Source organism: Hyla sarda, unplaced genomic scaffold, assembly GCF_029499605.1.
Source record: "Hyla sarda isolate aHylSar1 unplaced genomic scaffold, aHylSar1.hap1 scaffold_3029, whole genome shotgun sequence".
Classification (NCBI taxonomy): Eukaryota; Metazoa; Chordata; class Amphibia; order Anura; family Hylidae; genus Hyla; species Hyla sarda.
In genome coordinates, this window is record NW_026609747.1 from 1 (window position 1) to 25338 (window position 25338).

Consider the following 25338-nt stretch of genomic DNA (forward strand, 5'->3'; position numbering starts at 1 on the left):
ATACAGAGGGTGGTGTATTATAGAGGGTGATGTCAGGGTGACTCCATATACTGTATAATACAGAGGGTGGTGTATTATAGAGGGTGATGTCAGGCTGAGTCCATATACTGTATAATACAGAGGGTGGTGTATTATAGAGGGTGATGTCAGGCTGACTCCATATACTGTATAATACAGAGGGTGGTGTATTATAGAGGGTGATGTCAGGGTGACTCCATATACTGTATAATACAGAGGGTGGTGTATTATAGAGGGTGGTGTCAGGCTGAGTCCATATACTGTATAATACAGAGGGTGGTGTATTATAGAGGGTGATGTCAGGCTGACTCCATATACTGTATAATACAGAGGGTGGTGTATTATAGAGGGTGATGTCAGGCTGACTCCATATACTGTATAATACAGAGGGTGGTGTATTATAGAGGGTGATGTCAGGCTGACTCCATATACTGTATAATACAGAGGGTGGTGTATTATAGAGGGTGATGTCAGGCTGACTCCATATACTGTATAATACAGAGGGTGGTGTATTATAGAGGGTGATGTCAGGGTGAGTCCATATACTGTATAATACAGAGGGTGGTGTATTATAGAGGGTGATGTCAGGGTGACTCCATATACTGTATAATACAGAGGGTGGTGTATTATAGAGGGTGGTGTCAGGGTGAGTCCATATACTGTATAATACAGAGGGTGGTGTATTATAGAGGGTGATGTCAGGGTGACTCCATATACTGTATAATACAGAGGGTGGTGTATTATAGAGGGTGATGTCAGGCTGACTCCATATACTGTATAATACAGAGGGTGGTGTATTATAGAGGGTGATGTCAGGCTGAGTCCATATACTGTATAATACAGAGGGTGGTGTATTATAGAGGGTGATGTCAGGGTGACTCCATATACTGTATAATACAGAGAGGGTGGTGTATTATAGAGGGTGGTGTCAGGCTGAGTCCATATACTGTATAATACAGAGGGTGGTGTATTATAGAGGGTGGTGTCAGGCTGACTCCATATACTGTATAATACAGAGGGTGGTGTATTATAGAGGGTGATGTCAGGCTGAGTCCATATACTGTATAATACAGAGGGTGGTGTATTATAGAGGGTGATGTCAGGCTGACTCCATATACTGTATAATACAGAGGGTGGTGTATTATAGAGGGTGGTGTCAGGCTGAGTCCATATACTGTATAATACAGAGGGTGGTGTATTATAGAGGGTGATGTCAGGGTGAGTCCATATACTGTATAATACAGAGGGTGGTGTATTATAGAGGGTGATGTCAGGCTGAGTCCATATACTGTATAATACAGAGAGGGTGTGTGTATTATAGAGGGTGATGTCAGGCTGACTCCATATACTGTATAATACAGAGGGTGGTGTATTATAGAGGGTGATGTCAGGCTGACTCCATATACTGTATAATACAGAGAGGGTGGTGTATTATAGAGGGTGATGTCAGGCTGAGTCCATATACTGTATAATACAGAGGGTGGTGTATTATAGAGGGTGATGTCAGGCTGAGTCCATATACTGTATAATACAGAGAGGGTGGTGTATTATAGAGGGTGATGTCAGGCTGAGTCCATATACTGTATAATACAGAGAGGGTGGTGTATTATAGAGGGTGATGTCAGGGTGACTCCATATACTGTATAATACAGAGGGTGGTGTATTATAGAGGGTGATGTCAGGGTGAGTCCATATACTGTATAATACAGAGAGGGTGGTGTATTATAGAGGGTGATGTCAGGCTGACTCCATATACTGTATAATACAGAGGGTGGTGTATTATAGAGGGTGGTGTCAGGGTGAGTCCATATACTGTATAATACAGAGGGTGGTGTATTATAGAGGTGATGTCAGGCTGAGTCCATATACTGTATAATACAGAGGGTGGTGTATTATAGAGGGTGGTGTCAGGGTGAGTCCATATACTGTATAATACAGAGGGTGGTGTATTATAGAGGTGATGTCAGGCTGACTCCATATACTGTATAATACAGAGGGTGGTGTATTATAGAAGGTGATGTCAGGCTGAGTCCATATACTGTATAATACAGAGAGGGTGGTGTATTATAGAGGGTGATGTCAGGGTGACTCCATATACTGTATAATACAGAGGGTGGTGTATTATAGAGGGTGATGTCAGGCTGAGTCCATATACTGTATAATACAGAGGGTGGTGTATTATAGAGGGTGATGTCAGGCTGAGTCCATATACTGTATAATACAGAGGGTGGTGTATTATAGAGGGTGATGTCAGGCTGACTCCATATACTGTATAATACAGAGGGTGGTGTATTATAGAGGGTGATGTCAGGCTGACTCCATATACTGTATAATACAGAGGGTGGTGTATTATAGAGGGTGGTGTATTATAGAGGGTGATGTCAGGCTGACTCCATATACTGTATAATACAGAGAGGGTGGTGTATTATAGAGGGCGATGTCAGGCTGACTCCATATACTGTATAATACAGAGGGTGGTGTATTATAGAGGGTGATGTCAGGCTGAGTCCATATACTGTATAATACAGAGGGTGGTGTATTATAGAGGGTGATGTCAGGCTGACTCCATATACTGTATAATACAGAGGGTGGTGTATTATAGAGGTGATGTCAGGCTGACTCCATATACTGTATAATACAGAGGGTGGTGTATTATAGAGGGTGATGTCAGGCTGAGTCCATATACTGTATAATACAGAGAGGGTGGTGTATTATAGAGGGTGATGTCAGGGTGACTCCATATACTGTATAATACAGAGGGTGGTGTATTATAGAGGGTGATGTCAGGCTGACTCCATATACTGTATAATACAGAGGGTGGTGTATTATAGAGGGTGATGTCAGGCTGACTCCATATACTGTATAATACAGAGGGTGGTGTATTATAGAGGGTGATGTCAGGGTGACTCCATATACTGTATAATACAGAGGGTGGTGTATTATAGAGGGTGATGTCAGGCTGACTCCATATACTGTATAATACAGAGAGGGTGGTGTATTATAGAGGGTGATGTCAGGCTGACTCCATATACTGTATAATACAGAGGGTGGTGTATTATAGAGGGTGATGTCAGGCTGAGTCCATATACTGTATAATACAGAGGGTGGTGTATTATAGAGGGTGATGTCAGGCTGAGTCCATATACTGTATAATACAGAGAGGGTGGTGTATTATAGAGGGTGATGTCAGGGTGACTCCATATACTGTATAATACAGAGGGTGGTGTATTATAGAGGGTGATGTCAGGCTGACTCCATATACTGTATAATACAGAGGGTGGTGTATTATAGAGGGTGATGTCAGGCTGAGTCCATATACTGTATAATACAGAGGGTGGTGTATTATAGAGGGTGATGTCAGGCTGACTCCATATACTGTATAATATAGAGAGGGTGGTGTATTATAGAGGGTGATGTCAGGGTGACTCCATATACTGTATAATATAGAGGGTGGTGTATTATAGAGGGTGATGTCAGGCTGACTCCATATACTGTATAATACAGAGAGGGTGGTGTATTATAGAGGGTGATGTCAGGCTGACTCCATATACTGTATAATACAGAGAGGGTGGTGTATTATAGAGGGTGATGTCAGGCTGACTCCATATACTGTATAATACAGAGGGTGGTGTATTATAGAGGGTGATGTCAGGCTGACTCCATATACTGTATAATACAGAGAGGGTGGTGTATTATAGAGGGTGATGTCAGGCTGAGTCCATATACTGTATAATACAGAGGGTGGTGTATTATAGAGGGTGATGTCAGGCTGAGTCCATATACTGTATAATACAGAGAGGGTGGTGTATTATAGAGGGTGATGTCAGGGTGACTCCATATACTGTATAATACAGAGAGGGTGGTGTATTATAGAGGGTGGTGTATTATAGAGGGTGGTGTCAGGCTGAGTCCATATACTGTATAATACAGAGGGTGGTGTATTATAGAGGGTGATGTCAGGGTGAGTCCATATACTGTATAATACAGAGGGTGGTGTATTATAGAGGGTGATGTCAGGCTGAGTCCATATACTGTATAATACAGAGAGGGTGGTGTATTATAGAGGGTGATGTCAGGCTGGAGTCCATATACTGTATAATACAGAGAGGGTGGTGTATTATAGAGGGTGATGTCAGGCTGACTCCATATACTGTATAATACAGAGAGGGTGGTGTATTATAGAGGGTGATGTCAGGGTGACTCCATATACTGTATAATACAGAGGGTGGTGTATTATAGAGGGTGATGTCAGGGTGAGTCCATATACTGTATAATACAGAGAGGGTGGTGTATTATAGAGGGTGATGTCAGGCTGACTCCATATACTGTATAATACAGAGGGTGGTGTATTATAGAGGGTGGTGTCAGGGTGAGTCCATATACTGTATAATACAGAGGGTGGTGTATTATAGAGGTGATGTCAGGCTGAGTCCATATACTGTATAATACAGAGGGTGGTGTATTATAGAGGGTGATGTCAGGCTGAGTCCATATACTGTATAATACAGAGGGTGGTGTATTATAGAGGTGATGTCAGGCTGAGTCCATATACTGTATAATACAGAGGGTGGTGTATTATAGAGGTGATGTCAGGCTGACTCCATATACTGTATAATACAGAGGGTGGTGTATTATAGAGGGTGATGTCAGGCTGAGTCCATATACTGTATAATACAGAGAGGGTGGTGTATTATAGAGGGTGATGTCAGGGTGACTCCATATACTGTATAATACAGAGGGTGGTGTATTATAGAGGGTGATGTCAGGCTGACTCCATATACTGTATAATACAGAGGGTGGTGTATTATAGAGGGTGATGTCAGGCTGAGTCCATATACTGTATAATACAGAGGGTGGTGTATTATAGAGGGTGATGTCAGGCTGAGTCCATATACTGTATAATACAGAGGGTGGTGTATTATAGAGGGTGATGTCAGGCTGAGTCCATATACTGTATAATACAGAGAGGGTGGTGTATTATAGAGGGTGATGTCAGGGTGAGTCCATATACTGTATAATACAGAGGGTGGTGTATTATAGAGGGTGATGTCAGGCTGAGTCCATATACTGTATAATACAGAGGGTGGTGTATTATAGAGGGTGATGTCAGGCTGAGTCCATATACTGTATAATACAGAGGGTGGTGTATTATAGAGGGTGATGTCAGGGTGACTCCATATACTGTATAATACAGAGAGGGTGGTGTATTATAGAGGGTGATGTCAGGCTGAGTCCATATACTGTATAATACAGAGGGTGGTGTATTATAGAGGGTGATGTCAGGCTGACTCCATATACTGTATAATACAGAGGGTGGTGTATTATAGAGGGTGATGTCAGGCTGACTCCATATACTGTATAATACAGAGGGTGGTGTATTATAGAGGGTGGTGTATTATAGAGGGTGATGTCAGGCTGACTCCATATACTGTATAATACAGAGAGGGTGGTGTATTATAGAGGGCGATGTCAGGCTGACTCCATATACTGTATAATACAGAGGGTGGTGTATTATAGAGGGTGATGTCAGGCTGAGTCCATATACTGTATAATACAGAGGGTGGTGTATTATAGAGGGTGATGTCAGGCTGACTCCATATACTGTATAATACAGAGGGTGGTGTATTATAGAGGTGATGTCAGGCTGAGTCCATATACTGTATAATACAGAGGGTGGTGTATTATAGAGGGTGATGTCAGGCTGAGTCCATATACTGTATAATACAGAGGGTGGTGTATTATAGAGGGTGATGTCAGGGTGACTCCATATACTGTATAATACAGAGGGTGGTGTATTATAGAGGGTGATGTCAGGCTGACTCCATATACTGTATAATACAGAGGGTGGTGTATTATAGAGGTGTGATGTCAGGCTGACTCCATATACTGTATAATACAGAGGGTGGTGTATTATAGAGGGTGATGTCAGGGTGACTCCATATACTGTATAATACAGAGGGTGGTGTATTATAGAGGGTGATGTCAGGCTGACTCCATATACTGTATAATACAGAGGGTGGTGTATTATAGAGGGTGGTGTATTATAGAGGGTGATGTCAGGCTGACTCCATATACTGTATAATACAGAGAGGGTGGTGTATTATAGAGGGTGATGTCAGGCTGACTCCATATACTGTATAATACAGAGGGTGGTGTATTATAGAGGGTGATGTCAGGCTGAGTCCATATACTGTATAATACAGAGGGTGGTGTATTATAGAGGGTGATGTCAGGCTGAGTCCATATACTGTATAATACAGAGAGGGTGGTGTATTATAGAGGGTGATGTCAGGGTGACTCCATATACTGTATAATACAGAGGGTGGTGTATTATAGAGGGTGATGTCAGGCTGACTCCATATACTGTATAATACAGAGGGTGGTGTATTATAGAGGGTGATGTCAGGCTGAGTCCATATACTGTATAATACAGAGGGTGGTGTATTATAGAGGGTGATGTCAGGCTGACTCCATATACTGTATAATACAGAGGGTGGTGTATTATAGAGGGTGATGTCAGGCTGAGTCCATATACTGTATAATACAGAGGGTGGTGTATTATAGAGGGTGATGTCAGGCTGACTCCATATACTGTATAATACAGAGGGTGGTGTATTATAGAGGGTGATGTCAGGCTGACTCCATATACTGTATAATACAGAGGGTGGTGTATTATAGAGGGTGATGTCAGGCTGACTCCATATACTGTATAATACAGAGGGTGGTGTATTATAGAGGGTGATGTCAGGCTGAGTCCATATACTGTATAATACAGAGGGTGGTGTATTATAGAGGGTGATGTCAGGCTGACTCCATATACTGTATAATACAGAGGGTGGTGTATTATAGAGGGTGATGTCAGGGTGACTCCATATACTGTATAATATAGAGGGTGGTGTATTATAGAGGGTGATGTCAGGCTGACTCCATATACTGTATAATACAGAGAGGGTGGTGTATTATAGAGGGTGATGTCAGGGTGACTCCATATACTGTATAATACAGAGAGGGTGGTGTATTATAGAGGGTGATGTCAGGGTGATTCCATATACTGTATAATACAGAGGGTGGTGTATTATAGAGGGTGATGTCAGGGTGACTCCATATACTGTATAATACAGAGGGTGGTGTATTATAGAGGGTGATGTCAGGCTGACTCCATATACTGTATAATACAGAGAGGGTGGTGTATTATAGAGGGTGATGTCAGGGTGACTCCATATACTGTATAATACAGAGAGGGTGGTGTATTATAGAGGGTGATGTCAGGGTGACTCCATATACTGTATAATACAGAGGGTGGTGTATTATAGAGGGTGGTGTATTATAGAGGGGATAAAAGGCTTTTTCTATTAACTGTACATTTTTTCTTCAGTTTTACACAAGAATATAAACAGGTCTAAGAGGAGTTTAAACCCCAGAGCAAAAGGACAAACAAAGCAATAAAAATGCTTGAAAACCAAAACCCAATTAGATGAAGATCATGGTAAAATAATAACACATAGAAACCATATTAGTTCCAAAGAAGAGCAAAATAGTGAATTAATGGGGAGGGAGGAAAAGGGGGACATGAACAACAACAATCAACACCGGGGAAACTGCCCCAAATCTCCTGTTTGCACTACTACCCCCATTAAGTCTGTTCCTCCCCAGTATAATACACCTCATGTATTGTACTGATGAGCTCTGCTATTCTGTATATTAAGCCAATACAATCATCTCTTATAAGGAGATAGGGGGAGGGGCCAAATACAAAATGGGAGAAGTGCATTGTACCCCTCCAGAGCCGTACTCACTATTCTGCTGTTACATCATGTCCTTCCCCCAGAGCTGCACTCACTATTCTGCTGTGAGATCATATCTTATCTCACCCTGTCGTGGCCCCCCCCCCTCTCACCCTGTCGTGGCCCCCCCCCCTCTCACCCTGTCGTGGCCCACCCCCCTCTCACCCGCTCGTGGCCCCCCCTCTCTCACCCGCTCGTGGCCCCCCCTCTCTCACCCGCTCGTGGCCCCCCCTCTCTCACCCGCTCGTGGCCCCCCCTCTCTCACCCGCTCGTGGCCCCCCCTCTCTCACCCGCTCGTGGCCCCCCCTCTCTCACCCGCTCGTGGCCCCCCCTCTCTCACCCGCTCGTGGCCCCCCCTCTCACCCACTCATGTCTTATCCTCCAGAGCTGCACTCCCTATTCTGCTGTTACATCATGTCTTCTCTTCCAGAGCTGCACTCACTCTTCTGCTCTTACATGTCTTTGCCATTCTAAATCCTCCCCGAGGATGAAGGGTTTTCTGCAGCTTATTCCACATTACCCCAACAATTGTGAACGCATGAACTCTTAGCTGAGCCGAGTGTGCATACATATGGGTGGGTTTGGGTGTGACCACTGACAGATAGGCTCTGCTCGGTCCTGTGACTTACATTCCTCCAGTCCCAGCTGATAGGCCAGGTTCTGCAGTCCTCGCACCTTCTCCATCAAGTTAGCAATGGTGAGACTCCCCAATTCTGCGGGAAAGAGCGGTGTTATTAATGAGTAGAGCGCCCCCCAGATGAAGAGGTCACACAGGGTCCCCAGGACATTTTACCTTTCAGCATGTCCATGTCGTCATGCTCCAGCTCCGCCATCCATTTGGGGGGAGAACTAGCAATGGGCTGTGAAGACAAAAATGGCAAGAAAACAGATTTACAGGAACACAGCAGATGACGGAACATTTAGTGTCAAAAGGAGAAAACTTGACAATGTAAATCAAAATACAACAGTCATACAGGGGTGTCAAAAAAAAAAAAAAAACATCTGAAACAATACAGAATACAAACCAAAAGAAGGGAAAAAGGTGTGAGGGGAGGGAAAGATGTCATAAAAAGGTCTAGTACACAAAAGAAGGGAATGAATGAAAAGAAGCACAACGATAAATAATAAGACATGACCAGTGTGCGGCGGGCGATGCCATTCATGGCTGCCAAATCCTAGTAACCCTCTCCAGTGTGTCATAACAAAGGGCATTCATCTTTCAGACACCCTAATGTTGTTGACCCTCAATCACCATAAACAGGGAAAGGGTTAAGGATCGCCACTATATGGATCCGGGCTGCATAAGTACAAATTGCATTAAACGGAAGAAGGTAGGATTAACCACTTCTGGCCTAAGGCCCAAGAGGCACATCATTGGGGTTGGAGGGCAAGTAATGCCCGTGACTGAAGAGATGACGTCCATGACCCTACACCAAAAGGATACTATATGGGGACATGTCCACCAAATGTGGAGAATGGTACACATCTCGTCACAGCCACGGAAACACGGTGAGAAATAACATTTCCGGATAAATAATATGGAGCCTCGTACAGACCAAATATATTCTGTGTAGAATTTTAAGAGCCTTTTTAACTAAGGAGACCTGCCAGCTGCCTTTACTCAATTGGGTACAACAAGTACGCCATTCAGACAGGAACGGTCAGGCGGAGAGCCTCCTGCCACTGAGTATGAAGGGTAATTGAGAGAACCAGACCGAAGTGGGGAGTAAATGTGGTAGTGATTGTAGAGGGGATCGGAGATATGAGAAAACTTCTGTCACCCTAAAATATTCAGTCCATGGAGGGGAGAAAAGATCAAGTGAAATAAGCGTCCCACCAACTAGGAAATTATGGAGGGGGGGGGGTCAAGTAGAGATGTAGTAGGAGAGACAGGAGATTGCAGAATTGGACAGAGCACCAATGAAGGTCCTAAAGGAGAAAGAGGGTCAGAAGGTGGTCCTAAAGAGAAAGAGGGTCAGAAGGTGGTCAAAGAGAAAGAGGGTCAGAAGGTGGTCCTAAAGAGAAAGAGGGTCAGAACGTGGTCCTAAAGAGAAAGAGGGTCAGAACGTGGTCCTAAAGAGAAAGAGGGTCAGAGAGGGTCAGAAGGTGGTCCTAAAGAGAAAGAGGGTCAGAAGGTGGTCCTAAAGAGAAAGAGGGTCAGAAGGTGGTCCTAAAGAGAAAGAGGGTCAGAAGGTGGTCAAAGAGAAAGAGGGTCAGAAGGTGGTTCTAAAGAGAAAGAGGGTCAGAAGGTGGTCCTAAAGAGAAAGAGGGTCAGAAGGTGGTCCTAAAGAGAAAGCGGGTCAGAAGGTGGTCCTAAAGAGAAAGAGGGTCAGAAGGTGGTCCTAAAGAGAAAGAGGGTCAGAAGGTGGTCCTAAAGAGAAAGAGGGTCAGAAGGTGGTCCTAAAGAGAAAGAGGGTCAGAAGGTGGTCCTAAAGAGAAAGAGGGTCAGAAGGTGGTCCTAAAGAGGGTCAGAAGGTGGTCCTAAAGAGAAAGAGGGTCAGAAGGTGGTCAAAGAGAAAGAGGGTCAGAAGGTGGTCCTAAAGAGGGTCAGAAGGTGGTCCTAAAGAGAAAGAGGGTCAGAAGGTGGTCCTAAAGAGAAAGAGGGTCAGAAGGTGGTCCTAAAGAGAAAGAGGGTCAGAAGGTGGTCCTAAAGAGAAAGAGGGTCAGAAGGTGGTCCAAAAGAGAAAGAGGGTCAGAAGGTGGTCAAAGAGAAAGAGGGTCAGAAGGTGGCCATAAAGGAGAAAGAGGGGCAGAAGGTGGCCATAAAGGAGAAAGAGGGGCAGAAGGTGGCCATAAAGGAGAAAGAGGGGCAGAAGGAGGTCATAAAGGAGAAAGAGGGGCAGAAGGAGGTCATAAAGGAGAAAGAGGGGCAGAAGGTGGCCATAAAGGAGAAAGAGGGGCAGAAGGAGGAGTGGCAGTGTGGCAAAGAAAGGGTGTATTTTCCTTGTTAACTCTGGAGAATCCTCCACCTGTGGCCTGATTAATGAGGTATCAGGAAGGGAAAGTGTGTTTAAAAGGAAAGAAAACAGAATAGTTGGGGCTCTCCCTGGGAAACAGCATGTCGCTGTAGGGGGGAGACACTCGGGACCTGTTGAGGAAGCACACAGCTGGAATTTGTGAGTGGCCCCAAGTGACAGTGGGAACTGTGTAAAACCGGTTGCAGGGGCATATGTTTTATGCTGGCTGAGGGTAGCTCTTCAGTTAGTAGTCAGGGCATGCTTACATGTGTAGTCAGTGACCAGAAAGTCTAGGACTTTGGTTTGTTCCTGAGTTATGTTTTGTTTTACCTGCAACCTGTGTAAATAAAGCTGGCGAGGTGCCAGAATTGTATGCAGAACGGTTGTCTGCCATGTTATTGTGAGGAAACGTGTCCCGTGGCAAGTGACCAGGACGATCCCAGAGCTAATCCCCAAGGAGGAATCCTTACAAAGGTCATAAAGGAGAAAGAGGGGCAGAAGGTCATAAAGAAGAAAGAGGGGCAGAAGAAGGTCATAAAAAGAAAGAGGGGCGAAAGGGCATAAGAGAAAGAGGGGGGCGTGGCTTGCATGGGGCGCTAGGCAGACATGCGGCCACCAAGCTCACATTTACCCTGGTACATAATCCTGGATTATTTCCCCCCTGACTTACGTTACCACTAACTGGAGGGTACCTCTGGGGACGCTCCGGACTCTGGCGGTGTGACTCAGTTTTGTTCCTGTGCCAGCGGCGGGGCTCGCTATCCAGGAGGACCGGGCTGCAGCGGTGATTGCAGCGGCGATTCCGGACGCAGGCGGCTTCTGCTGGGGTCCGGTGAGGCTCAGAGGCAGTGGAGAGGTGGCCAGGACATCTGTGAGTCTCCTGTGGTCATTGGGGGGGTGGGGGCGGGTTGAGGCCGGCTATTGCTGGCCTTCATGGGTGGGGCCCAATCCCTGGCTTGGTCTCCGGGGCAACCCCCGCTCCCTGTGCTGTTGGGAGTGAATCCTAAGTGCACTGTGGTTCTCCTGGCTGACTCTGCTAAATGTGGCTGATAGCTAACACCCCCTCAGGCTAAGACTGAGTGCCTGCCTTATATTTCTGCATATCTGGCCTGAGACTCTGCATCTCCCTAAGGTTGGATGCCTGGCCCTGCTGCTGCTACCCTACCCTCTTATATGCTGGAACTGATTCGCTGCTTGCAAGTGTTCTGCTACCCTGCTGCTACCTTATTGATTGTGGGACTGTTTGCTATCTTCCTGGGAGCGGTGTGCTCTGGGGGCCACAGGCTGTGCCTCTCCATTCTGGTGACTTACCTTGCTCATACTCTTCCAGTGGGTGTCTGTCCCCCACAACGGGTGGCTCCAGGGGCAAATCCAAGTACAACAAATCAGGAGTTGGAGTGTTTCTTCCTGCTGCAGACGATTAGGCTTCTTCGGATGGAGGCCATTCGGAGGCTAGTGGCTACTCCCTATGGGACTCCGTGATACCGACTCCTGTCTACTAGAGTGGCGGCCAGCACAGCCAAGTCCTTAAGTCAGTTTTCCAGGTCTGCGGAGCCGTCTGGCAGCGCCTTGCCTCCCCAGGCTGGGTTCCGGGCAGGCTGTCCCTCTGATCAGATGCCATATGATGGGACACTCTTGGATCTTGATTTTACTGAAATTCTGTCCACTATAACTTCCTGCCACACTTCTATGATCACTAAAGTGGATGAGCCGAGACAAGAATTTGTTATTTTACGCCATGAGACTCAAAAGATACGTGAACGTACCACGGAGGTTGAGAACAGAGTCTCTACGGTGGAGTAAACCCTACGCCCTATCCCTCAGCAAATTTCTCCCCTGCAGTGACAGTTTCGGGGAATGGTGGATAGAGCTGAGAACCGATTGAGGTGTAACAACGTTAGGCTGGTGGGTCTTCCTGAGAAGGCAGAGGGTGCTGATCCTGTGGCGTTCTTAGAATCCTGGCTGAGGGGGCTGCTGCCGGTGGATACCTTCTCTCCCTTCTTCGCTGTGGACCTGCCAGACCTCCTGTGCCCGGGGGGGGCCTCCTTGGCCGTTTCTAGCAAGGATCCTTCACTTTAAAAGGACAGAGACTCTATTCTAAGAGCAGTGAGGATCAAGGGAGAGGTGCTCTGTGGTGACAGCAGAGTCAGTCGGTGGATTGTACATAGCTCCTGCACTCGCCTGATACGAATTTTAGTTTGGGGTAGGGATCGACCGATAGCGATTTTTTAGGGCCAATACAGATAATCTGTCACCTTTCAGGCAGATAGCTTATACCGATATTCCTGTATAAATTATTGGCCATTTCAACCCCCCCCCCCCCCCCGAGGAGGGCAGAAGCCGTTGCAGATCAATGTTTTAAAGCGGGCACTTTAAATCAATGAACTGCAGCGGCTTTTGCGGTGCTAGAGACCACCGCCACCCGCTTCTCCCCCTGCCTGTCCTGGGGTCCTGAGTCTAACCACCACAGTTGCCCCATCACCTCCATCCACCCCCCCCCCCCCCATCCTCTGCTCACATACCTCCACCGCCCCATCACCTCCCCCCATCCCCGACGGTGACATCGCGTTGGGGACATCACTCGTCATTGAGCAGCAACAGCGCAGGAGCCAGAAGGATCGCGGACCCCGGGAACAGGTAATTATAACACCGGGGACGGGGGGAGGCGATGGGGCGGGGGCGGCGGCATGTGGCCAGAGGATTGGGGGGTGGCGGGGGAAGGCAATGGGGCAGCTGCGGCGATGGTAGTCTCTGGCCGGGGAATTATCGCCAAGATAATTGCCGATACCGATAATGTCCAAAATCGCGATCCCTAGTTTGGGGTATAGGTCTGCACTGGTTTAGCTTGTGTTAGACAGGGATTTGTTGTTTTTTGGGGATGTTTTCCTGTTCCTATCTGTTTTTGTTGCTTGTTGGTGTTTTGTCCTTGTTGTCTGTCCGTGTTGGTTGGTTGTCTTTGGTTTGCATGGGAGCTCCTATAGTTGCTGGGTACTTGTACAACGGGGTAGGCCCTGTTCGCGTTACATCTTTGTTTCATGATGGGGTCCCTTAGGATATTAAGCTGGAATGTACGTGGCCTTAATTCCAAGTTTGAGAGCGCTGTGCCTAGATTTTGTTAAGAGACATTCCCCGCATATTGTTTCTCTGGAAGAAACCCACCTCACGGGTCAAAAGGTCCTGGCCCTAAAAAAGGGCGTGGGTTGCCAAGGGTTACCATTCTTCCTACTCATCTCTAGCTAAAGGGGTCTCTGTCCTGGTCTCTAAATCTCTTCCTTTGGTAATCTCCCAGGTTTCCTGTGACCATTTTGGTAGATATGTGATCTTGCATTGTGTGGATCTTCTGCCTTGGTGTTTGGGGTTGGGCCTTACTGACCTTGCTTAGCTGATCCCCATCTTGCTTAATTTGTATACGTGGCCTTGGAGTCTGGGGCCCTGCCTGAATGAGGGAGGCTTTGATTGTAGTACTACCCAAGCCTGGTAAGGATCCGACCTTGCCGGACTCTTGTCCTATCTCGCTCCTCAATGTAGATATCAATATTTTAGCAAAAGGTACTGGAAAACAGGCTGAAGGGGGGGGGGGGGGGGGGCGGTCATTTCCTCTGTAGTTCACCCTGACCAGACTGGGTTCATGTCCGGGAGGGTGACTGATGTTAATGTTAAAAGACTACAGCTTAACATTTCTGCAGTGGAGGAGGGCGGTCCCCCCTGGTTACGTTGTTAGCCTTGATGTCTATAAGGCCTTTGATTCCGTTGAGTGGCATAATATTTGGTGCTTGATGCCAATCCCCCGCTTCGGACCTGTTTTTCGGAAATGGGTTTGGTTGCTGTATGACTTCCCTAGAGCCAGAGTACGCACTAATTTAGAGATCTCCGAGCCGTTCCTACTCAACACTACCCTTACTTTGTTGCAGGCGTGGGTCTCCTTACCTTTATCATTGGCTGGTAGGGTTAACATTTTCAAAAGGATCTCCCCCCCCCCCCCCCCCCAAGTTCCTCTACCTCTCTCACCTTTCCCTCTTGTTCCTCCCAAGGTTTTTTTTGTTAAACTTATCCGGGCCCTGATATCCTTCTACTGGCAAAATAAGCCTCTGAGGTTGGGACAGGCTCTGCTCCAGGCACCTAAGCAGCTGGGGAGGGGGTATCTAGTCGCCCCTAATATGCATAATTATTTTCTAGCCTCACAGCTGGTGTACGTGGCCTGGTGGATCAACCTGGACCTTTCCAATGCCTTCATGGCTTTGGCGGGGCTCTCCTGGGTTCCTATGAAACACTGACCAATGCATTATACAGGTATGTTCCTTCTATCTTTACCGGCCACTATTAAGATGGTGGTGGCGGTCTGGTCGGTGGTTACTGGATGCTTTCCCCAGCCGGTTGTCTCTCCAAGAGCACTCTTGTGGGGTTATCCACATTTGGAACACCTACGGGAGTTTGAGGCAGCTGGATTTTGGAGCTCCCAGGGAATCAAATTTGCCATGCACCTGTTTTGGAGATGACTTTCTTTCCGTCAATTGCGGAGGTTAGAGAACGTTTTAATGTCCCTCAGGATGCCCACTTTCGGTATCTTCAGTTGCGACATGTGGTCTCTGCAGTTTGGTTCCCTGTAGGTTATCACTGTCTTTTATGAAGTGGAGGTGCTCCTGGGGACCACTGACCTGGCTAAGCCTCTCACCCAGAGTTATATGTTGCTGCAGTCAGTGGCTCTGGACCCGTTCGCTGTGGCGCAGCTGAAATGGGTCAAATATATCCCCAGTCTTTCAGAAGATATGTGGAAGGAGGTGGATAAGACGTACTATCCTACAGTAGTTAGTGCTTGGGATATGTTTATTCAATCCCGGTTTGTCCTATAACCCAGTTAGATTGCATCGGATGGGGGTCTCAAGGTCAGAGGTCTGCTTTAGGTGTGGGAGAGAGAGGGGCACCTTTTTGCATGCAGTTTGGGCTTGCTCCTGCGTTGTACCCTTTTGGAGGGAGATAATGACATTCTTGTCGGACCACTTGGAATTCCCCTTTGTGTTAACTCCAGAGGTATGTTTGCTGGGGGTTATTAATGGGTTGGTGACGGGCTCTTAGACGCATTCTGGTCTGTTTCCTTTTGTTTTGTGCACGCAACGTTATAGTGATGGCCTGGAAGGATGTGTCCTCACCCCCTTTGGCCCTGTGGATAGCCCTAGTTAATACATGCGTCCCATTATACCATTCCCTTTATGTTAGTAGGAAATGTCTGAAAACATTTGACAAGGTCTGGGTTCCATGGTTGTTAGATGTCTCCACTGATTCTCCAGTTCGTCTCCACTGATCCTCTCAGTCGAAGATTGGCTTATTGGCACTGAGTAGCTCCTAGGGTGTGTTTGGATGTGTGTGTGTGTGTGTGTGTGTGTGTGTGAGAAGGGCGTTGTCTATGTGTGGTTTTCCTGTACTGTTGTTCTGGTGGGCCTCCCACCCCTCGCTTACTTGTACTCGTCCTAGTTCCTGTATAGATTATAGATATTCCTTGCCTGTATTTTGCTGGGAGCGGAAGGAGGGGGGGGGGGGGGGGGGTCTACAGTTTTGTTACTTGTTTTTTATTTTTTTTAAACAAACTAACAACAAAGAGGGGCAGAAGGTGGCCATAAAGGAGAGAGAGGGGCAGAAGGTGGCCATAAAGGAGAGAGAGGGGCAGAAGGTGGCCATAAAGGAGAGAGAGGGGCAGAAGGTGGCCATAAAGGAGAGAGAGGGGCAGAAGGTGGCCATAAAGGAAAAAGAGGGGCAGAAGGTGGCCATAAAGGAAAAAGAGGGGCAGAAGGAGGTCATAAAGGAGAAAGAGGGGCAGAAGGAGGTCATAAAGGAGAAAGAGGGGCAGAAGGAGGTCATAAAGGAGAAAGAGGGGCAGAAGGTGGTCATAAAGGAGAAAGAGGGGCAGAAGGAGGTCATAAAGGAGAAAGAGGGGCAGAAGGAGGTCATAAAGGAGAAAGAGGGGCAGAAGGAGGTCATAAAGGAGAAAGAGGGGCAGAAGGAGGTCATAAAGGAGAAAGAGGGGCAGAAGGAGGTCATAAAGGAGAAAGAGGGGCAGAAGGAGGTCATAAAGGAGAAAGAGGGGCAGAAGGAGGTCATAAAGGAGAAAGAGGGGCAGAAGGAGGTCATAAAGGAGAAAGAGGGGCAGAAGGAGGTCATAAAGGAGAAAGAGGGGCAGAAGGAGGTCATAAAGGAGAAAGAGGGGCAGAAGGAGGTCATAAAGGAGAAAGAGGGGCAGAAGGAGGTCATAAAGGAGAAAGAGGGGCAGAAGGAGGTCATAAAGGAGAAAGAGGGGCAGAAGGAGGTCATAAAGGAGAAAGAGGGGCAGAAGGAGGTCATAAAGGAGAAAGAGGGGCAGAAGGTGGCACATTAGTTATGGGACCAGAAAGACTATAGGTAGAAAGGAGGCCACTCTCCAGGGAGTCAGGAGCACTGCAAAGATGTTGTGCTATAGTAAAGAATAGAGTCAGGGATGGAGAGACCCCCCCCCCCCCGACCCCTTTATGGTTGTACACGAGCTTCCACAATATTCGTGGATGAAGACCCCTCCAGACAAACAGGAACATCCCCCTGTAAAGCCCAGAGGTCCGCAAGATTGGAATCGAGAGCGTGCGGAAGAAGTGCAATAACTGGGTAAAATTACCATTTTAACAGTATGTATACGGCCCAGCCAGGAAATATAGGGCAGGTCCCATCAGGCAAGGTCCTCACCAATAGACTTAAATAGTGGGTTGTAATTCAACCCATAAAAAAGGAAGTGGGAAGAGATCTGTAGAGATAAGGGAAGTGACACAGAGGGAAGAGATCTACAGAGATAAGGGAAGAGACAGAGGGAAGAGATCTACAGAGATAAGGGAAGTGACAGAGGGAAGAGATCTACAGAGATAAGGGAAGGGACAGTGGGAAGAGATCTACAGAGATAAGGGAAGGGACAGTGGGAAGAGATCTACAGAGATAAGGGAAGTGACACAGAGGGAATAGATCTACAGAGATAAGGGAAGGGACAGTGGGAAGAGATCTGTAGAGATACGGGAAGTGACACAGAGGGAAGAGATCTACAGAGATAAGGGAAGTGACACAGAGGGAAGAGATCTGTAGAGATAAGGGAAGAGACAGAGGGAAGAGATCTACAGAGATAAGGGAAGTGACAGAGGGAAGAGATCTACAGAGATAAGGGAAGTGACAGTGGGAAGAGATCTACAGAGATAAGGGAAGTGACACAGAGGGAATAGATCTACAGAGATAAGGGAAGGGACAGTGGGAAGAGATCTGTAGAGATAAGGGAAGTGACACAGAGGGAAGAGATCTACAGAGATAAGGGAAGTGACACAGAGGGAAGAGATCTACAGAGATAAGGGAAGGGACACAGAGGGAAGAGATCTGTAGAGATAAGGGAAGTGACAGAGGGAAGAGATCTGTAGAAATAAGGGAAGGGACAGAGGGAAGAGATCTACAGAGATAAGGGAAGAGACAGAGGGAAGAGATCTGTAGAGATAAGGGAAGTGACACAGAGGGAAGAGATCTACAGAGATAAGGGAAGGGACAGTGGGAAGAGATCTACAGAGATAAGGGAAGTGACACAGAGGGAATAGATCTACAGAGATAAGGGAAGGGACAGTGGGAAGAGATCTGTAGAGATAAGGGAAGTGACACAGAGGGAAGAGATCTACAGAGATAAGGGAAGTGACACAGAGGGAAGAGATCTACAGAGATAAGGGAAGGGACACAGAGGGAAGAGATCTGTAGAGATAAGGGAAGTGACAGAGGGAAGAGATCTGTAGAAATAAGGGAAGGGACAGAGGGAAGAGATCTACAGAGATAAGGGAAGTGACAGAGGGAAGAGATCTACAGAGATAAGGGAAGTGACACAGAGGGAAGAGATCTACAGAGATAAGGGAAGAGACAGAGGGAAGAGATCTACAGAGATAAGGGAAGTGACACAGAGGGAATAGATCTACAGAGATAAGGGAAGGGACAGTGGGAAGAGATCTGTAGAGATAAGGGAAGTGACACAGAGGGAATAGATTTACAGAGATAAGGGAAGTGACACAGAGGGAATAGATTTACAGAGATAAGGGAAGTGACACAGAGGGAAGAGATCTACAGAGATAAGGGAAGTGACACAGAGGGAATAGATCTACAGAGATAAGGGAAGGGACAGTGGGAAGAGATCTGTAGAGATAAGGGAAGTGACAGAGGGAAGAGATCTACAGAGATAAGGGAAGGGACAGTGGGAAGAGATCTGTAGAGATAAGGGAAGTGACAGAGGGAAGAGATCTACAGAGATAAGGGAAGTGACAGAGGGAAGAGATCTACAGAGATAAGGGAAGTGACAGAGGGAAGAGATCTGTAGAAATAAGGGAAGGGACACAGAGGGAATAGATCTACAGAGATAAGGGAAGAGACAGAGGGAAGAGATCTACAGAGATAAGGGAAGTGACAGAGGGAAGAGATCTACAGAGATAAGGGAAGGGACAGTGGGAAGAGATCTGTAGAGATAAGGGAAGTGACACAGAGGGAATAGATTTACAGAGATAAGGGAAGTGACACAGAGGGAATAGATTTACAGAGATAAGGGAAGTGACACAGAGGGAAGAGATCTACAGAGATAAGGGAAGTGACACAGAGGGAATAGATCTACAGAGATAAGGGAAGGGACAGTGGGAAGAGATCTGTAGAGATAAGGGAAGTGACAGAGGGAAGAGATCTACAGAGATAAGGGAAGGGACAGTGGGAAGAGATCTGTAGAGATAAGGGAAGTGACAGAGGGAAGAGATCTACAGAGATAAGGGAAGTGACACAGAGGGAAGAGATCTACATAGATAAGGGAAGAGACAGAGGGAAGAGATCTACAGAGATAAGGGAAGTGACAGAGGGAAGAGATCTACAGAGATAAGGGAAGTGACAGAGGGAAGAGATCTACAGAGATAAGGGAAGTGACAGAGGGAAGAGATCTGTAGAAATAAGGGAAGGGACACAGAGGGAATAGATCTACAGAGATAAGGGAAGAGACAGAGGGAAGAGATCTACAGAGATAAGGGAAGTGACAGAGGGAAGAGATCTACAGAGATAAGGGAAGTGACAGAGGGAAGAGATCTACAGAGATAAGGGAAGTGACAGAGGGAAGAGATCTACAGAGATAAGGGAAGTGACAGAGGGAAGAGATCTACAGAGATAAGGGAAGTGACAGAGGGAAGAGATCTACAGAGATAAGGGAAGTGACAGAGGGAAGAGATCTGTAGAGATAAGGGAAGTGACACAGAGGGAAGAGATCTACAGAGATAAGGGAAGGGACAGTGGGAAGAGATCTACAGAGATAAGGGAAGTGACACAGAGGGAAGAGATCTACAGAGATAAGGGAAGAGACAGAGGGAAGAGATCTACAGAGATAAGGGAAGTGACAGAGGGAAGAGATCTACAGAGATAATGGAAGAGACAGAGGGAAGAGATCTACAGAGATAAGGGAAGGGACAGAGGGAAGAGATCTGTAGAGATAAGGGAAGGGACACAGAGGGAAGAGATCTACAGAGATAAGGGAAGAGATCTACAGAGATAAGGGAAGAGATCTACAGAGATAAGGGAAGAGACAGAGGGAGGAGATCTACAGAGATAAGGGAAGGGACAGAGGGAAGAGATCTGTAGAGATAAGGGAAGTGACACAGAGGGAAGAGATCTACAGAGATAAGGGAAGTGACAGAGGGAAGAGATCTGTAGAGATAAGGGAAGTGACACAGAGGGAAGAGATCTACAGAGATAAGGGAAGGGACAGAGGGAAGAGATCTACAGAGATAAGTGAAGGGACACAGAGGGAAGAGATCTACAGAGATAAGGGAAGGGACACAGAGGGAAGAGATCTACAGAGATAAGGGAAGGGACACAGAGGGAAGAGATCTACCGAGATAAGGGAAGGGACACAGAGGGAAGAGATCTACAGAGATAAGGGAAGGGACACAGAGGGAAGAGATCTGTAGAGATAAGGGAAGTGACACAGAGGGAAGAGATCTGTAGAGATAAGGGAAGTGACAGAGGGAAGAGATCTGTAGAGATAAGGGAAGTGACAGTGGGAAGAGATCTGTAGAGATAAGGGGAGTGACAGTGGGAAGAGATCTGTAGAGATAAGGGAAGTGACAGTGGGAAGAGATCTGTAGAGATAAGGGAAGTGACAGTGGGAAGAGATCTGTAGAGATAAGGGAAGAGATCTACAGAGATAAGGGAAGAGACATAGAGGGAAGAGATCTACAGAGATAAGGGAAGTGACAGAGGGAAGAGATCTACAGAGATAAGGGAAGGGACATAGTGGGAAGAGATCTGTAGAGATAAGGGAAGTGACATAGAGGGAAGAGATCTACAGAGATAAGGGAAGGGACAGTGGGAAGAGATCTGTAGAGATAAGGGAAGAGATCTACAGAGATAAGGGAAGTGACATAGAGGGAATAGATCTACAGAGATAAGGGAAGAGACATAGAGGGAAGAGATCTACAGAGATAAGGGAAGTGACAGAGGGAAGAGATCTACAGAGATAAGGGAAGAGACAGAGGGAAGAGATCTACAGAGATAAGGGAAGGGACAGAGGGAAGAGATCTGTAGAGATAAGGGAAGGGACATAGAGGGAAGAGATCTGTAGAGATAAGGGAAGTGACAGAGGGAAGAGATCTGTAGAGATAAGGGAAGTGACAGAGGGAAGAGATCTACAGAGATAAGGGAAGAGACAGAGGGAAGAGATCTACAGAGATAAGGGAAGAGACAGAGGGAAGAGATCTACAGAGATAAGGGAAGGGACAGAGGGAAGAGATCTGTAGAGATAAGGGAAGGGACATAGAGGGAAGAGATCTGTAGAGATAAGGGAAGTGACAGAGGGAAGAGATCTACAGAGATAAGGGAAGGGACAGAGGGAAGAGATCTGTAGAGATAAGGGAAGGGACATAGAGGGAAGAGATCTGTAGAGATAAGGGAAGTGACAGAGGGAAGAGATCTACAGAGATAAGGGAAGGGACATAGAGGGAAGAGATCTGTAGAGATAAGGGAAGTGACAGAGGGAAGAGATCTACAGAGATAAGGGAAGGGACATAGAGGGAAGAGATCTACAGAGAAAAGGGAAGGGACAGAGGGAAGAGATCTGTAGAGATAAGGGACAGAGGGAAGAGATCTACAGCTATAAGGGAAGTGACATAGAGGGAAGAGATCTAAAGAGATAAGGGAAGGGACAGAGGGAAGAGATCTAAAGAGATAAGGGAAGGGACAGAGGGAAGAGATGTACAGAGATAAGGGAACGGCATAGAGGGAAGAGATCTGTAGAGATAAGGGAAGAGACAGAGGGAAGAGATCTACAGAGATAAGGGAAGAGACAGAGGGAAGAGATCTACAGAGATAAGGGAAGAGACAGAGGGAAGAGATCTACAGAGATAAGGGAAGAGACAGAGGGAAGAGATCTACAGAGATAAGGGAACAAATCTGTAGAGATAAGGGAAGTGACACAGAGGGAAAAGATCTGTAGAGATAAGGGAAGTGACACAGAGGGAAAAGATCTACAGAGATAAGGGAAGGGACAGTGGGAAGAGATCTGTAGAGATAAGGGAAGGGACAGAGGGAAGAGATCTGTAGAGATAAGGGAAGAGACAGAGGGAAGAGATCTACAGAGATAAGGGAAGGGACATAGAGGGAAGAGATCTACAGAGATAAGGGAAGGGACATAGAGGGAAGAGATCTACAGAGATAAGGGAAGTGACTTATAGAGGGAGGAAGCACAAGGATGATAGAGTTTTATGTAAAAGAGATTGAAAAATTATTAGTCACGTCCTCTCTTACCATCCATATTATAAGGAATCCGGAAACCTATTCCTCAAGCCACTAAGCCTAAAAATACTCTGCTCTATCCTGTTCTTTAGAGATCACTTCTCAGCAGTCTCATCATCACAAACAGGATTACACCGACAGGTAACAATTTTATATATCCACCAATCACTACAGACTGACACTTCTCAGCAGTCTCCTCCTCTTCTTCTGACAGGATTACATGACAGGTAACACCTATATATAGATAAGATTGGATTGTGCCTCTCACAATAGGCAATGGACACAGCTCACCTGCACAGGTCATACAGCTTGCCCACAACACTCTCCTACAATAGTAAACAGGGTCTCCCTCTCTTATCTATCGAACAGTAGAGGGGATTATATAGTGAAACATTGGGGGGCCCATATACTTACAGGCTGTAAACATGGGGGGCACATACTTACACTCTTAAAGGAGGCTGCAAACTCTGCAACGCCTGGAACTATAGAAGACACAAAATCAACAAATTAAAATGATCCTGAGCAGAATTCACTCTGCAAGACTGACCCTTCCCCCACCAAGAGAGCCTATAAACCATACAGATGACCCCAACAAGGACCCAAGACCATACAGATGACCCCCACCCCCAACCCGAGGACCCTGCACCCCAGAAGACCCCCAACCCGAGGACCCTGCACCCCAGAAGACCCCCAACCCGAGGACCCTGCACCCCAGAAGACCCCCAACCCGAGGACCCTGCACCCCAGAAGACCCCCAACCCGAGGACCCTGCACCCCAGAAGACCCCCAACCCGAGGACCCTGCACCCCAGAAGACCCCCAACCCGAGGACCCTGCACCCCAGAAGACCCCCAACCCGAGGACCCTGCACCCCAGAAGACCCCCAACCCGAGGACCCTGCACCCCAGAAGACCCCCAACCCGAGGACCCTGCACCCCAGAAGACCCCCAACCCGAGGACCCTGCACCCCAGAAGACCCCAACCCAAGGACCCTGCACCCCAGAAGACCCCAACCCAAGGACCCTGCACCCCAGAAGACCCCAACCCGAGGACCCTGCACCCCAGAAGACCCCAACCCGAGGACCCTGCACCCCAGAAGACCCCAACCCGAGGACCCTGCACCCCAGAAGACCCCAACCAAGGACCCTGCACCCCAGAAGACCCCAACCAAGGACCCTGCACCCCAGAAGACCATACAGATGACCCCAACCCAAGGACCCTGCACCCCAGAAGACACCAACCAAGGACCCTGCACCCCAGAAGACCATACAGATGACCCAAACCCAGGACCCTGCACCCTAGATGACCATACAGATGACCCCAACCAAGGACCCTGCGCCCCAGAAGACCATACAGATGACCCCAACCAAGGACCCTGCGCCCCCGAAGACCATACAGATGACACCAACCAAGGACCCTGCGCCCCAGAAGACCATACAGATGACCCCAACCAAGGACCCTGCACCCCAGAAGACCATACAGATGACCCCAATCAAGGACCCTGCGCCCCAGAAGACCATACAGATGACCCCAACCAAGGACCCTGCCCCCCAGAAGGCCAGATGACCCAAACCAAGGACCCTGCACCCCATAAGACCTTACAGATGACCCCAATCAAGGACCCTGCACCCCAGAAGACCATACAGATGACCCACCCCCCCAACCCCAGAAGACTATACAGATAACCCCCCCCCCACACACCCGAGGACCCTGCACCCCAGAAGACTATACAGATGACCCAAAACCCCCACACACCCAAGGACCCTGCACCCCAGAAGACTATACAGATGACCCACCCCCCCCACACACCCAAGGACCCTGCACCCCAGAAGACTATACAGATAAACCCCCCCACACCCCCGAGGACCCTGCACCCCAGAAGACTATACAGATAAACCCCCCCACACCCCCGAGGACCCAGCACCCCAGAAGACTATACAGATAAACCCCCCCACACCCCCGAGGACCCAGCACCCCAGAAGACTATACAGATAAACCCCCCCACACCCCCGAGGACCCTGCACCCCAGAAGACTATACAGATGACCCCCCGCCCACACACCCGAGGACCCTGCACCCCAGAAGACTATACAGATGACCCCCCCCACACACCCAAGGACCCTGCACCCCAGAAGACTATACAGATGACCCCCCCCACACACCCAAGGACCCTGCACCCCAGAAGACTATACAGATGACCCACCCCCCCCACACACACCCAAGGACCCTGCACCCCAGAAGACTATACAGATGACCCACCCCCCCCACACACCCAAGGACCCTGCACCCCAGAAGACTATACAGATAAACCCCCCCCCCCCCACACACCCGAGGACCCAGCACCCCAGAAGACCATACAAATGACCCCCCCACCTGTGGACCCTGCACCCCACAGATCATACAAAGGAACCCTTTAAGTAAAACTGTACACAGGACCCTGCCCAGACACTTACGCTGCTCAGGCCACAGGTCGGGGGACGCTCGATCCAGCTTCTCAAAGCTCAACAATGACGATTCCAGATCAACACCTGAAAGACAATAAGGCTGTGTTCACACTGGGCAGGTCTATTCAGAATTACAAAAAAATGGCCGACGAGAAGCAGGACAGTAGAATGTCTATTGGGAGGACGGGGACGCGGAGGAGGGGTTACTAAAATATCTTTTTGAGATACAGTGACACACACACCGCTCCCCCCCCTCAGTGACGCACACACCGCTCCCCCCCCCCCACCTCACAGTGACACACACACCGCTCCCCCCCCTCAGTGACGCACACACCGCTCCCCCCCCCCCA

General features: G+C 47.8%; 1 protein-coding gene across 1 annotated transcript; it reads right to left on the bottom strand.

Annotated features, from left to right (window-relative positions):
* Positions 1-8371: 8371 nt before the first annotated feature.
* LIN52 (lin-52 DREAM MuvB core complex component) lies at positions 8372-25094 on the bottom strand (the record flags this gene model as incomplete). Its single annotated transcript, XM_056553422.1, has 4 exons — positions 8372-8515; positions 8596-8662; positions 22991-23028; positions 24998-25094. Coding segments are annotated over 4 exons (346 nt in total), but the record flags the coding sequence as incomplete, so codon positions are not given.
* Between the last annotated feature and the right edge of the window lie 244 nt (positions 25095-25338).